Source organism: Bufo gargarizans, chromosome 2 (genome assembly GCF_014858855.1).
Source record: "Bufo gargarizans isolate SCDJY-AF-19 chromosome 2, ASM1485885v1, whole genome shotgun sequence".
Classification (NCBI taxonomy): Eukaryota; Metazoa; Chordata; class Amphibia; order Anura; family Bufonidae; genus Bufo; species Bufo gargarizans.
In genome coordinates this window covers 474631383-474643733 of record NC_058081.1, presented here as the reverse complement: position 1 = coordinate 474643733, position 12351 = coordinate 474631383, and the positions used below count along the sequence as shown (strand labels likewise).

Below are 12351 nucleotides of genomic sequence, written 5' to 3'. Positions count from 1 at the left end.
GGGTCCTATCCTGTAGGTTCCCCTGTCCCCTTTTCCCCCTGTTTCTCTGGGGGGGGGGGGGGGGTGGAGTCAACTCTCCACACTGGAGGGGGGGGCCTTGTTATCCCCCTCCTGATTAGCCTCTCATCCCTGGCCACCTATGCCTCTCGGGCCCCTGGTCCTCCATTTCCCTGGCCCTCTTCTACTTTAGTCCCCGGCTTGTTCTGCCTGGGACTGGGCCGCATCTTCCCTGTCCTCCGGCCCCTGGTGCTCTGTTTGCCCCGCTTTCTCCCTCCCTGAGCGTCGCTTCTCCCCAGGAGCCCCCCTCACCTGTTTTTTCCTTCCGGAGGGCCCTCGGTCTCCCGTGGTTCCGTCCCGCCGACAGCACTCCGCTCCATTAATCAAGGCCCCGGCTTTTCTTCGCCTAGGCCGCATCCGTCTGGACCCCCCCCCCCTCCTTGCTTCCCGGGCTTTTTTATTGGCACCTCACCGCTTTCGGCGCATGGGAGGGGGTCTTTTGCTGTGGGTGGAGTTTGCCTATGTTTTGCCTGCTTTTTCCTCTGGGCCTCCATATAGTCAGCACTCCTGAGGGACACTGTCCAGATCTCCCTGCAGACTTCCTGGCACTCTCCTGCGACTGCTGCAGCACTTCTTTGGAGACACTGCGCCTGAGGTCCGGTATGACAGCCTTTGGCTGGCTGCTTTTCCTTTTTTCAGGCTTTCACTCAGCCCTTATGTCCTCTTCCAGAGAAGACTCCCATTCCCAGCCCCCCCTTGGGCTCGCCGCGTATTATACGTGCGCCGGTTGTAATAAAAAGTTGCCATGCGGTCAACCTGAACCTGTTTATGCTCAGTGCCTTGCCCCCAGACCCTCTCAGGACACCCTGACCACCCCTTCTGTGTTGGTTCCTCCTGAATGGACTGCATCCCTGTCCCAAGCCATAGTGAACCTTGCCCGACTCTTGTCTTCCCAAATTGCAGCCGCCTCTGTCCCTCCCAGGGACTCCTCAGCGGACGGGGCACGCTCATGTTCAGACACCAGGTCCCGCAAACAACCTCGGGTTGTCACAACAATGTCCCGCTTCTCCTCGGTCACTCCCAGGACATGTCTGAGGCTGGCGACGAATCCTTCTCTGCCGCACCTTACGCCGCCTCGGGGGACTACTCTGACTCTGATTCAGGATCAGAGCAGAGCACCGCCCTGTCTGCGGCCATGCAGGATCTCATCAGGTCGGTTAGGGACGCTCTTCATGTGTAGGAAGACCCCTCCTCCTCGGCTCAGGAATCCATATCATTCCGCCGTTCTAGGCGCCCCGTCTTGCTTTTCCCTAACCATGCGGATCTGGACACACTCCTGGCTAAGGAGTGGCATCATCCAGATAGGCGTCTTCAGCCCTCCAACAGTTCAGACGTCCTTTTTCCCTTTTCCAGAGGAGTCCATTACTATGTGGTCTGTCCCTCCTCAGGTAGATCCACAAGTGGCCCAACTTGTTAAGGCCACAACCCTTCCTTTGGCCGACGCTGCCTCATTGTCTGATCCGTTGGACAAGAAGATAGACTCATTGTCCAAGTCTGCATTCGTCACAGCGGGTTCCTCTATCCGTCCCACCTTTGCTGTGACATGGGTGGCTAAGATCTGTGTGGTATGGGCCAAACAGCTTGTTCGGTCCTTACTCCCGGATTCTACTCAGGGGGAGCTCCATCTCCTTGCTTCTCATCTTCTCCAGGCATCCTGGTATCTTTGTGATGCTTCCCTGGAATCGGCACTCCGCTCTAGCAGGGCGGCTGCCAACTCTGTGGCCATCTGCCACACTGTTAGGCTTCGTGCCTGGGCAGCAGATGCCGCCTCCAAAAAGACGCTCATATCTCTCCCTTTCCTGGGTGGTAGGCTTTTTGTGAAACGTTTGGAGCTTATTTCTGAGGCTACGGGTGGGAAAAGTTCCCTCCTGCCCTAGAACCGTTCCCATCAGGACAAAAAGACGGTTAGTCCTTCCTTCAAGGCCAAGCCCTCCTGGCTGCCCACCCTAAGCCTTCCAAACCCCAGTCTGCAAAGCAGTTATCTGGATGACAGGTTTCCCCCGCTCGAGTTGCCCCCTCGAGTGGGGGATCGGTTGCTCCCCTTTCAGGAGCAATGGAGCGCGAGCATGGACGACACCTGGGTTCTGGAGCTAGTTTCCTCTGGATACAAGATAGAATTCTCCGCCCTTCCCACAGATCGGTTCTTCCAGTCGCCGCCGCCCAGGTCCCCCACCCAGGCAGCTGCTTTTTTCAGGCCATTTATTCACTTCACGCGCATGGAGTGATTGTTCCCATCCCGACCTCGGAAAGTTTTCAGGGGTTTTACTCGAACCTCTTCACCATTCCCAAGAAGGACGGTTCTCTTCGCCTCATTTTGGATTTGAAGGCACATTAATTATTTTGTCTGTGTCCACCACTTTTGCATGGAGTCCCTCAGGTTGGTGATTGCTTCCCTCGAGGTGGGCGAGTTTCTGTAGTCCATCGACATCCGAGATGCTTATCTGCATGTCCCCATAGCTCTGTCTCATCAGGGGTACCTTCGCTTCACAGTAGGTTCTCTGCATTTTCAATTTGTGGCGTTGCTCTTCGGCCTGGCGTCTGCCCCGACGGTCTTTACCAAGGTATTGGTTCCCCTTGTAGCATTTCTCCGTGCCAGGGGAGTTGCCGTTATACCCTACCTGGACGATCTTCTAGTGAAGGCCCCGTCCCGGGAGGACAACCTGTCCAGCCTCCACATCACCCTGTCTGTGCTGTTCCAGTTCGGCTCGCTGGTGAACCACTCCAAGTCATCACTTGTTCCCAGCCAGAGGATGGAATTCCTAGGCATGATCCTCGACACTCGCCTTGGCCGAGTGTTCCTTCCTCAGGACAAGGTAGTGGCTCTCCAGTCAGAGGTGGCTCGCGAGCCGTCTCCTCTGTCCAACAGGGTGTGCATGCACGTTCTTGGCCGGATAGTTGCCGCTTTTAAGGCAATTCCTTACGCCCAATTCCACACCCTGTCCCTTCAGCTCTTAATTCTTGCCCGGTGGAACAAGTCTTTGTCAGGCCTCAATTGCCTGATCTGCCTGTCCCCTCAGGTCCACCGGGACTTGAGCTGGTGGCTGAACCCGCTAACCGTCTCTCTCGGCAGATCCTTCCTTCCCCTCCGTTGGCAGGTGATCTCCACAGATGCCAGCCTGGCAGGTTGGGGGCAGTCTTTGGGTCTCTCACTGCCCAGGGTCAGTGGTCGATACAGGAGAGCTACCTACATATCAATATTCTGGAGCTCAGGGCCATTTACCTAGACCTGTCCAGTTGGACTCACCTCCTCCGCGGTCATCCTGTCCGGATTCAGACGGACAACTACACTGCGGTGGCTTATTTGAACCACCAGGGGGGGGGGGGCACAAGAAGTGCGGCAGTCCTGAAGGAAACTTCTTGCATCTTACGGTGGGCAGAGGGACGTGTTCCCGCTTTCTCCGCTGTCTACATCCCCGGAGTCGATAATTGGGCAGCCGACTTCCTCAGTCGCCAGTGTCTCGACCCGGGCGAGTGGTCTCTCTATCCAGAGGTGTTTCAACAGCTCTGTCAGTGTTGAGAAATCCCAGACGTGGATCTCTTCACCTCCCGTCTGAATCACAAGCTTCCGCCTTATGTCGCCAGGTCTCGGTATCCTCAGGCTCTTGCTGCTCCTATGGTCCCAATTCAGTCTACTATATCTCTTCCCTCCCCTTCCGCTTCTTCCTCGGGTACTCAAACGCCTCAAAATGAATCCCTAGTATTCTTGCCTTTCTTCAGGCCGGCCTTGAGAAGGGTTTCCACCTGGCCTCCCTCAAAGGTCAGGTCTCGGCCTTGTCTGTCCTTTTCCAAAGGCTTTTCATTCCCAGGTTAAGACTTTCCTTCAGGGGGTGGCTCATCACGTCCCTCCCTTCCGTTCTCCGGTCAAACCCTGGGATTTGAATTTATTCCTAGATGCCCTTCAGTCCTCTACCTTCGAGCCCTTGAAGGAGGTCTCCCTTTCTTATGTCTCCTTTAAAGTTGCGTTTTTAGTCGCAATTACTTCCATTCGCAGAGTTTCCGAGCTGGCGGTGCTCTCTTGTCGGTCCGCCTTTTTGGTTTTTCACCAGGACAAGGTTGTTCTGCACCCAGTTCCCTCCTTTCTTCCCAAGGTGGTTTCTTCCTTTCACATTAATGAGAAAATTGTCCTCATTCTGTCCCAACCCCTCTCATCGGCCTCTCCACCGTCTGGATGTGGTTCGGGCGCTCCGACTGTATATCCAGTTAACAGAATCCTTCTGTCGATCTGACTCTCTCTTTTTCGTCCCTGAGTGCTCATGTAAGGGTTTACAAGCCTCCAAAGCTACCATCTGCCGTTGGATTGGGTCAGCTGTCAAGGAAGCCTATGTGGCGAAGGGTAGTGAGCCCCCTTCCTTTTGACCGCTCACTCCACTAGGGCGGTCGGGGCATCATGGGCTGTCCGACATTAGCCTCTGCTTTCCAGGTTTGCAAGGCAGCCACCTGGGTCTCAGTTCACACCTTCTCCAGGTTTTACCATATCCATTCCTTGGCCTCTGCTGATGCCAGTTTGGGTCGCAAGGTTCTGCAAGCGGCTGTGCGCTAGGTTCTTCGCATGGCTGTTTCTTCCCACCCTCGGGTACTGCTTTGGAACTACCCATGGTGCTGTGTCTCCCAATGCCATTCACGAGAAAAATTGATTTTTGTACTTACCGTTAAATATTTTTTTCGTTGGATGCATTGGGGGACACAGATCCCACCCTTGTTGTTTTTTTCTTCGTTCAGGTTTTCCAGGTTTCCCAGGACCCTTGTATAATGGTCTTATTTCTGGTTTAGGACATGTTGGCTTCACTGTTCGTCTGTTTTTTTTATGCTCCTACTTTTTTTGGACTAACTGGTTACTTTAGTGTCTGTGCAGAGACAGCCGGGCATATACCCATAGCGCTGTGTCCCCCAATGCATCCAACGAGAAAAACGTTTTACGGTAAATACAAAAATCAATTTTTCCAGTATTTACAAATTGCGTGCAAGTGACCTACTATTGCTTGTAGCTGAGATTCCCATGTTAGCCAGTCTCACAAGCAGTCACATAACTATGCTCCTGGTATTAACCACATGTTCAATGTACAGGATGTCACACAAGATATTCTTGATGTGCAGGACCTCACAGAACACATGCCTGTTAACACTCTCTCACCCATTGTATGCCCTATGATTGCAGCTGAGCTAGCATGGCATTACCTGGTGAGCATTCAGACACATATAGGCACTGTATATTTTTATTAGCTCAGAAAACCGACCACTTTAAAACTCCCAGAGGTTAATATATTATAATCCACTGTTAATGACCTGTACTAAAACAATCTAAATGGGTGAGAGAGGGAAAGGATTGTAGCTAAAAGAGTACTTTGACACAATGACAACTGAATGGTCTAAAAGGAAAGGAGAGGTTGTTGTGGATTTTAAGTATTGCAGTATGGGTTGCTGATGATCCATCAAGAAGTTGCAGTTAAAACCTTAAAGTGACTCAGAGGACCTGCAGAAAGGCAGGAGAAGACTAGCTCTGTGGAGGGGGAACATCGGAGGGAACACTTTAGACCAAAGACTTTGAGCACCCAAGTACTTCCACCAAATTTGCGTGTAGTACTTATTCATTTAATGATACTTTCTGATATATTACAGCAATATTTTATACAAAAAAAGTAGTAATTTAATGATAGACATGTATGCTGTAGATTCATATACCAAATTTTGTATGTATTTTTGTTAAGGTGGAGGATGAAGTATTCAGAAATTTCTGTGAAGAGATTGGTGTGCTTAACATTCGGGATTATGAGGAGGAATATTTGAAGCAACACCAGGAAACTGATAAGAAGAGGTATTTTAGCTGAAATTGTACATTATTGTACAGCAGGGATCAGCAATGTTTTGGCACTCCAGCTGGGGTGAAACTATGACTCCCAGCGTGCACACTAGCTTGACTGTTCTCAGACCTTTGCCAGAAGTGAATGCAGCATGCTGGGAGTTATAGTTTCACAAAAGCTCAAGTACCAGAGGTTGCTGACCACTGATGTACAAAGTACTATCTAGGGCAGGGATGGCCAACCTGCGGCTCTCCAGCTGTTGCAAAACTACAACTCCCAGCATGCCCAGACTGCCTACAGCTATCAGCCTACAGCAGGGCATTGAGGGAATTGTAGTTTTACAACAACTGGAGAGCCGCAGGTTGGCCATCCCTAATCTAGGGTAATGGCCCATACACATTAGATGAACACCTGCTTATTTCAGAGGACTGGCCAATTATCTACGAGTAAAAAAGAAAAAGTAATAAAAAAACTAATGTGTACGGGACCCCCTGACTCTTCCCAACACCAGATATCAGAGACAAGTAGGATCAGGCATGTTAGATTTCAACAGTTATTTGTCCTCAAGGAAGATAGGTTCACCAGAGGACGTGTGTTTGGTAGCAGCTTATTCTCCTTACAACTCCCTCCCCCCGAGGAACACTCTCGCATGCATTCTCAGCCATACCAAGCATGTATGTGTATTGGGAAGGGTTAGGAGAAGTAGCTGTCAGCCGAATTAGCTATCTATGGTGTATGGCACTACGTATTTGCTGTTGTTTCTGTGCATTGTTTAACGGAATGCTGAGCATTTTTGTAAATTTTCTTTTCCCACTTTATAGGTTGGAGTTTGATAATCAGAAAACACGATTAGAAATTCAACTGGAATACAGCCGGGAGCAAGTGAAGAAAGTAACAGAAAAGATGACAAAGTTAAAGGAAACTTTGCATAAAGAAGAAGAGGAAATAAGAAAACTGAAAAAGGTTCAATACTGTTCTGTGTCTCATTACAGTTAAGATTCATGTTTGTTGCATTAGTTTAATATTAGATTTAGCTGATTTACTATTCCTGAACTGGAAATTGAGTCCACAGCACTAAAACATGAAATGGAAATATGAATTCTAGTTTCCTTCACAGCAGCTGGGCAATACAAAAAGACCATTTGAGAGAATCCTCTGTCCACGGACTGCTGAAATGGCTGCTTAACAGAAATAATACAAAGGGTTTAATAAGTGATGTGCTTTTTATAAAGCATTGAAGGGATGTTCCAGGATTTCATAATTGATGGGCTATACTCAGAATGCACTTTTAATATCTGATAGATCGGGTCCCTAATCCCGCATCACCGCCCATCATCATTCACAAGTAGCTCCAGAGCAGGAACTGTTTAGCATATGGAGCTGGTCAATGCATGCTGCTCCCATTCACTGCAATGGGAGCAGTGCTGTAGTAACCAGCACCCTCCACTGGCAGGCTAGTGAGTGAATTTAGGCATTTTTGGATGTCAAAAATATGAGGTGCGCTGTGTTGTGGTCCTTTGGGTTTTGGCTTGAGGTATCTTTAAGAACTGCAGCTAGCACCCACTTGTTAATGAAGTAGAGCACATGCTTTGAATTTCCCTCTGGTGACTAATGATTATGTCCACTTCCATACTGTAAGATAACCCACATGTTACATCCTATAGCAGCATGTCTGAACAATTAGACTGAAACATGCCACATTTTCTTTCTGTAATGGATTTCCACGTCTCATTTAGGAGGAACAAAGAATTCGAGTGGTAGTGGATGAAGCTTTATCTGAGCAACAGCAGCTCAAAAATCAGCTGACACTAAAAAAGTCACAAGTGGGGGATGCTCAGAAATATGTTGAAGAAGTACGAAAGAAGCTCCTGAGTGTTAACAGGTAATGAATCCCCACTGCTTTCCAGAACCGAAGATGCTCGGCTGAACATGGCTCCTGTTTGACTTTAATCTTGGAGACCTGTGCACAACACTTTATTTCATTGCTGTATCTGTATATGTATCCTGCAGGGAAGTGGGCAAGAAACAGAAGGAAGCAATGATAGTTGAAAGTAGAATAGAACAGAAAAAATTAGAACGACACAATTTACTTCTGGATTGCAAGGTGCAGGATTTGCAGATTCATCTTCTTGTCGGCTCCCTGGAAGATATCATGGAACTTGAGGTAAAGTGCAGCTATTAAATCTGAAAGTGGACATTTCTCCTGTCTTTTCCTTATGCATCTAGTGACTACCATAGTGTGGAGCTTTTTCTAATCATCATCCATACTCCTTTTTATGGTGTTGAAGAATAAATGATGCTCGGGTGCGCTGTGCTGCCTTAAAGCAAATGCTTGGCTGTGTGATGACATGCCAGCCACTACTTTAATGGCCAGGAACAGAGGAACCTCTGCTCCTGGCAGATTAACCCATTGATCATTGTAGTCAAGAATTACCACAACATGATTAAAGCACGTTTCCCGGAGACATGATGGGCTCTCTGTTCACTGAGTCTGCTTTTAGGCCACCATACAACTTACCCTATTGTGGGCAGAACCCACCGGTTTTGATGACTTTATCCTGGGAAACGTCAAATTGGAGGGGTTCCGACACCCTGCAACCCCACTGATCAGCTGATTTTGGCCAGTGCCAGAAACTATACACTGGAAGGAAGGCCCGTCCACTATGTAGTTTCTGCCACCCGCATGTTACAGATCAGCTCCCATTCACTTGAATGCAAAGTGACCTACAGTACCCCAGCATGGCCACAACAGTGAACAGAAGCTTCTGGCTCTGTCCGTTGTATAGCTTCCAGCACCAGTGCCCAAAACAGTAAGTACTTGAATACTCCTTTGATATCAGTTTTCTCCTGTTCGTATAGATAGCTGGTAAATGAAGAAAAAAAAAAAAAACGTTATATAATGAAATTGATAATACTGTTCCTTAAGTAAACCTGTCACCGGGATTTTGTGTATAGAGCTGAGGACATGGGTTGCTAGATGGCAGCTAGCACATCCGCAATACCCAGTCCCCATAGCTCTGTGTGCTTTTGATGTGTAAAAAAACCCGATTTGATACATATGCAAATTAACCTGAGATGAGTCCTGGACTTAAGATGAGTCAGGGATAGGACTCATCTCAGGTTAATTTGCATATGTATCAAATCAGTGTTTTTACACAATAAAAGCACACAGAGCTATGGGGACTGGGTATTGCGGATGTGCTAGCTGCCATCTAGCAACCCATGTCCTCAGCTCTATACACAAAATCCAGTGACAGGTTCCCTTTAATACAATCATTACTAAAGCTAACCACACACTTTACAGGAGTGTGGAAATAAAATAAAAAACTACTTGTCGAAGGACTAAAGCGAGGGCTCGATCTACTTGTCCCTCATGACAATCTACTTGTCCTGATACAAAAAATAGTTTTAAATCAAAACCATATTTCAATGCACCGCCACGCTTCCTTATGCAGGGAGGTGGTTGGTTTGTGTTTCAGCCTGAACCGCAGGCATAATGTGCCTTGCGATCCTTTGCAGCCGCTGGGCATGGTTATGGTGCCAATCACTTCAACAGACCACTACGCCCCCTCCTGCCCCACAATATAGTTAGCCGACCGCAGTGCAGTGCATTCTGGACAGAATCAGGCCGGAACGCACTGCCTGTTGTGAACGAGGCCTTAATGTGGTCACAGCAATTAGTTTAGTGCACACTCTTGATCTTAGCACATTACTACCCGTACCTCTAGGTGGTTTAGGCAAATTAACTGCTGATGTGGCATGGAAAGGACCCCCCTCACCTTCCAAGTTTGGCAGAGTTGAGAGTTCTGTCAATGCCCCTGGCTCTGTAACGGCTTTGTCACTGCTCCTTCCCCCGAGCCGGAGACGTGACAGAACCTTTCATTGTTCCACCCCTCCAGCTCTATCATTTCTTCTTCCCCACGCTGTCACTACAACGTTATAACGGAAAATAATACTATTAGCTTTTTCAGATCTGAGTTTTCACAAAAGCTCAGATCCTATGGTATATTCCAACACAGAGGCGTTCCCATGGTGATGGGGTCGCTTGAAGTTAAAATATATCATCAGATTGGAGAAAACTCAGATCCGATAGTATATTCTAAACCCGAGGCGTTCCCATGTGATGGAGACGCACCTCTGACAGGGCGCTGCCATCCGTGACACCTGAGGGGTTAATTGCACGGATGGCAGCTCCCTGTCAGAGGTCGGGTGCCAGGAATGTTTCTACAATGTTTGCATTGGGGTGGGGGGGAGGACCCATTGCCCACCAATGATTTTAATACCGGGGAGGGCGCACTGCCCACCAATGATTTTAATACCAGGGAGGGCGCACTGCCCACCATTGCAAACATTGTAGAAACATTCCCGGCACTCGACCTCTGACAGGGAGCTTCCGTCCACGCAATTAACCCCTCAGGTGCCACGGATGTCAGCGCCCTGTCAGAGGTGTGTCCCCATCACCATGGGAACACCTCGGGTTTAGAATATACCATCGGATCGGCGTTTTCTCCAATCCGATGGTATATTTTAACTTCAAGCGTCCCCATCACCATGGGAACGCCTCTCCACGCCCAGCTCGTCGCCTGCATGTCTCGGGCGTCGGGCGAAATGATTTCCACACTGATTCATTAGATGCCTATTGGCTGAATCCAGTGATTTCAGTGGAACTAGCTGAACATCTAATGTATATGGGTGTTCTCGCTCTATTTTAGTTGTTGGGGGGGAATAAGGATCAGGCTGTTGGAATTCAGCATGCAAAATCCTTTTGTTTTCAGGGGGATAAGCTGCCACAAGAGGAAGGAGCTTATTCCACTCTCCGTGTTGTGGACACATGCATGCTTAGCCAAGTTTGCATGTGTACAAGGGTGTCAAGGAAGATTGCTATTGCCCCGAACCAGTGTTCTCATGTGCTTGGCCAGTCTTAGGCTCCAAAAACAGTTCATCTCATAAAAACTGTTACCTTGTGTTACCTTCTTAACAGGTAAAATATTATGTGTCATTTTACCTCTGTATTTAATCTGCAAAAATGTGGACATATTGGTGTTTTTCAGTTGGACACAGAGAGTGAAAGCACTCCAGCCACTGCAGATATATATGAAAGAGAAAGGAATATTCGCATTAACTATAGTGATCTTTCAGAAGATTTAAAGGTATATGCATTTGTAGGAGACAAATGGTGTAATCGGTTATCTCTAGCAATCCCATAGAAGGTGTGTGGAGCAGCAGCGTGGGCACACAGAACCCTCCTTCTTGTGATTAATGGAGGTCCCAGTGGTCCATCCCCCAAAGATCAGATACTTATTCCCTATCCTGTGGCTATGTAATAACTTTGTACTGTGGTAAATCAGTTATTTCACACCACATTGTTCTAGAGTTAAGGGAGCACTGACTTTCCCAAAAATTTTTGATATACTATAGATCCCTAAAACGAGAGGAGAGAAGTGCATGCTTATCACCCTCACTTTCCTCGCTGTTGAGGATGGAATCGAGACGGGCCTGTAGACTTCTATGGAGCCCATCTTATGCAGCGAGGAGAGAGCGCATGATATGCATCCACTTAACTGCCTTGTTCTGGAGCAGTTTTTTTTTTTGAAAAGTTAGTGACCTCTTAAATGGGGTTTCCAGGAGTAACATATCAGTGACCTATTCTTAAGATAAGTCTTCAATATCAGATGTTTGGGTGTCCAGCTCCCGGCACCCCTGTCAACCAGCTGTTTTTCTAGCTATAGTACTGAAAATACACCGGTCCATACATTGTAGTGGCTGTGACTGGTTACTGCAGTGCTGCTCCGAATGGGAACAATGCAGTGGTAACCAGGTACAGCCAGTACACAGCTGTGTCGTTCTGGTGTTGGTTCCTGCACCAAAACAGCTAATCGGCGGGAATGCTGGGAGTCAGACCCTGGCTTTCTCATATCCTAAGAATAGTTAATAAGTTATTTAAATTTGATATTTATAGCCCATCCTCAGAATACGTCATCAATATTTCATCGGTGGGGGTCTGAATCCTGGGCACCCCTACTAATCAGCTGTTTGAAAAGGTCGAGGTGCTCTGGTGAATGCTGTGGCCTTTTCTTAGGCCAGTGATGTCACATTCATTTGTTACATGGGCTAGGCACAGCTCAGTCCCATTCAAGTGAATTGGCCTGAGCTGCAATACCAATGCTTGGTAAGCTGTGAAGAGGCTGCAGTGCTCACCTTAGCGCCGCAACCTCTACAAACAGGTGATAGGCAGCCCCACTGATCAGATATTGATGACCTATCCTTAAAGGGGTTGTCCAAGTTATATTTGTTGATGACCTATCCTCAGGATAGGTGATCAATATCAGATCGGCGGGGGGTCCGACACCCGGCACCCCCTCCGATCAGCTGTTTGAAGAGAAGGCGTGCGCGGTGTTAGCGCTGCCTCCTCTTCACTGTTTACCTTCTAGCCGTTGCATCTGCAGTGGTGAGCAGGTGTAATTACACCCAAGCTTTCCTATTGAAATGAATAGGA

The 12351-nt window shown here is 48.2% G+C and overlaps 1 protein-coding gene across 1 annotated transcript in view; it reads left to right on the top strand.

Annotated features, from left to right (window-relative positions):
- Positions 1 to 12351, top strand: part of SMC1B (structural maintenance of chromosomes 1B) — a 179636-nt gene that overhangs the window by 134117 nt on the left and 33168 nt on the right. Inside the window, exons 15-19 of the mRNA XM_044277857.1 lie at positions 5763 to 5869; positions 6677 to 6818; positions 7592 to 7737; positions 7866 to 8019; positions 10907 to 11005. Coding sequence (XP_044133792.1) covers positions 5763 to 5869; positions 6677 to 6818; positions 7592 to 7737; positions 7866 to 8019; positions 10907 to 11005 — 648 coding nt within the window. The remainder of the gene's footprint in view (positions 1 to 5762; positions 5870 to 6676; positions 6819 to 7591; positions 7738 to 7865; positions 8020 to 10906; positions 11006 to 12351) is intronic.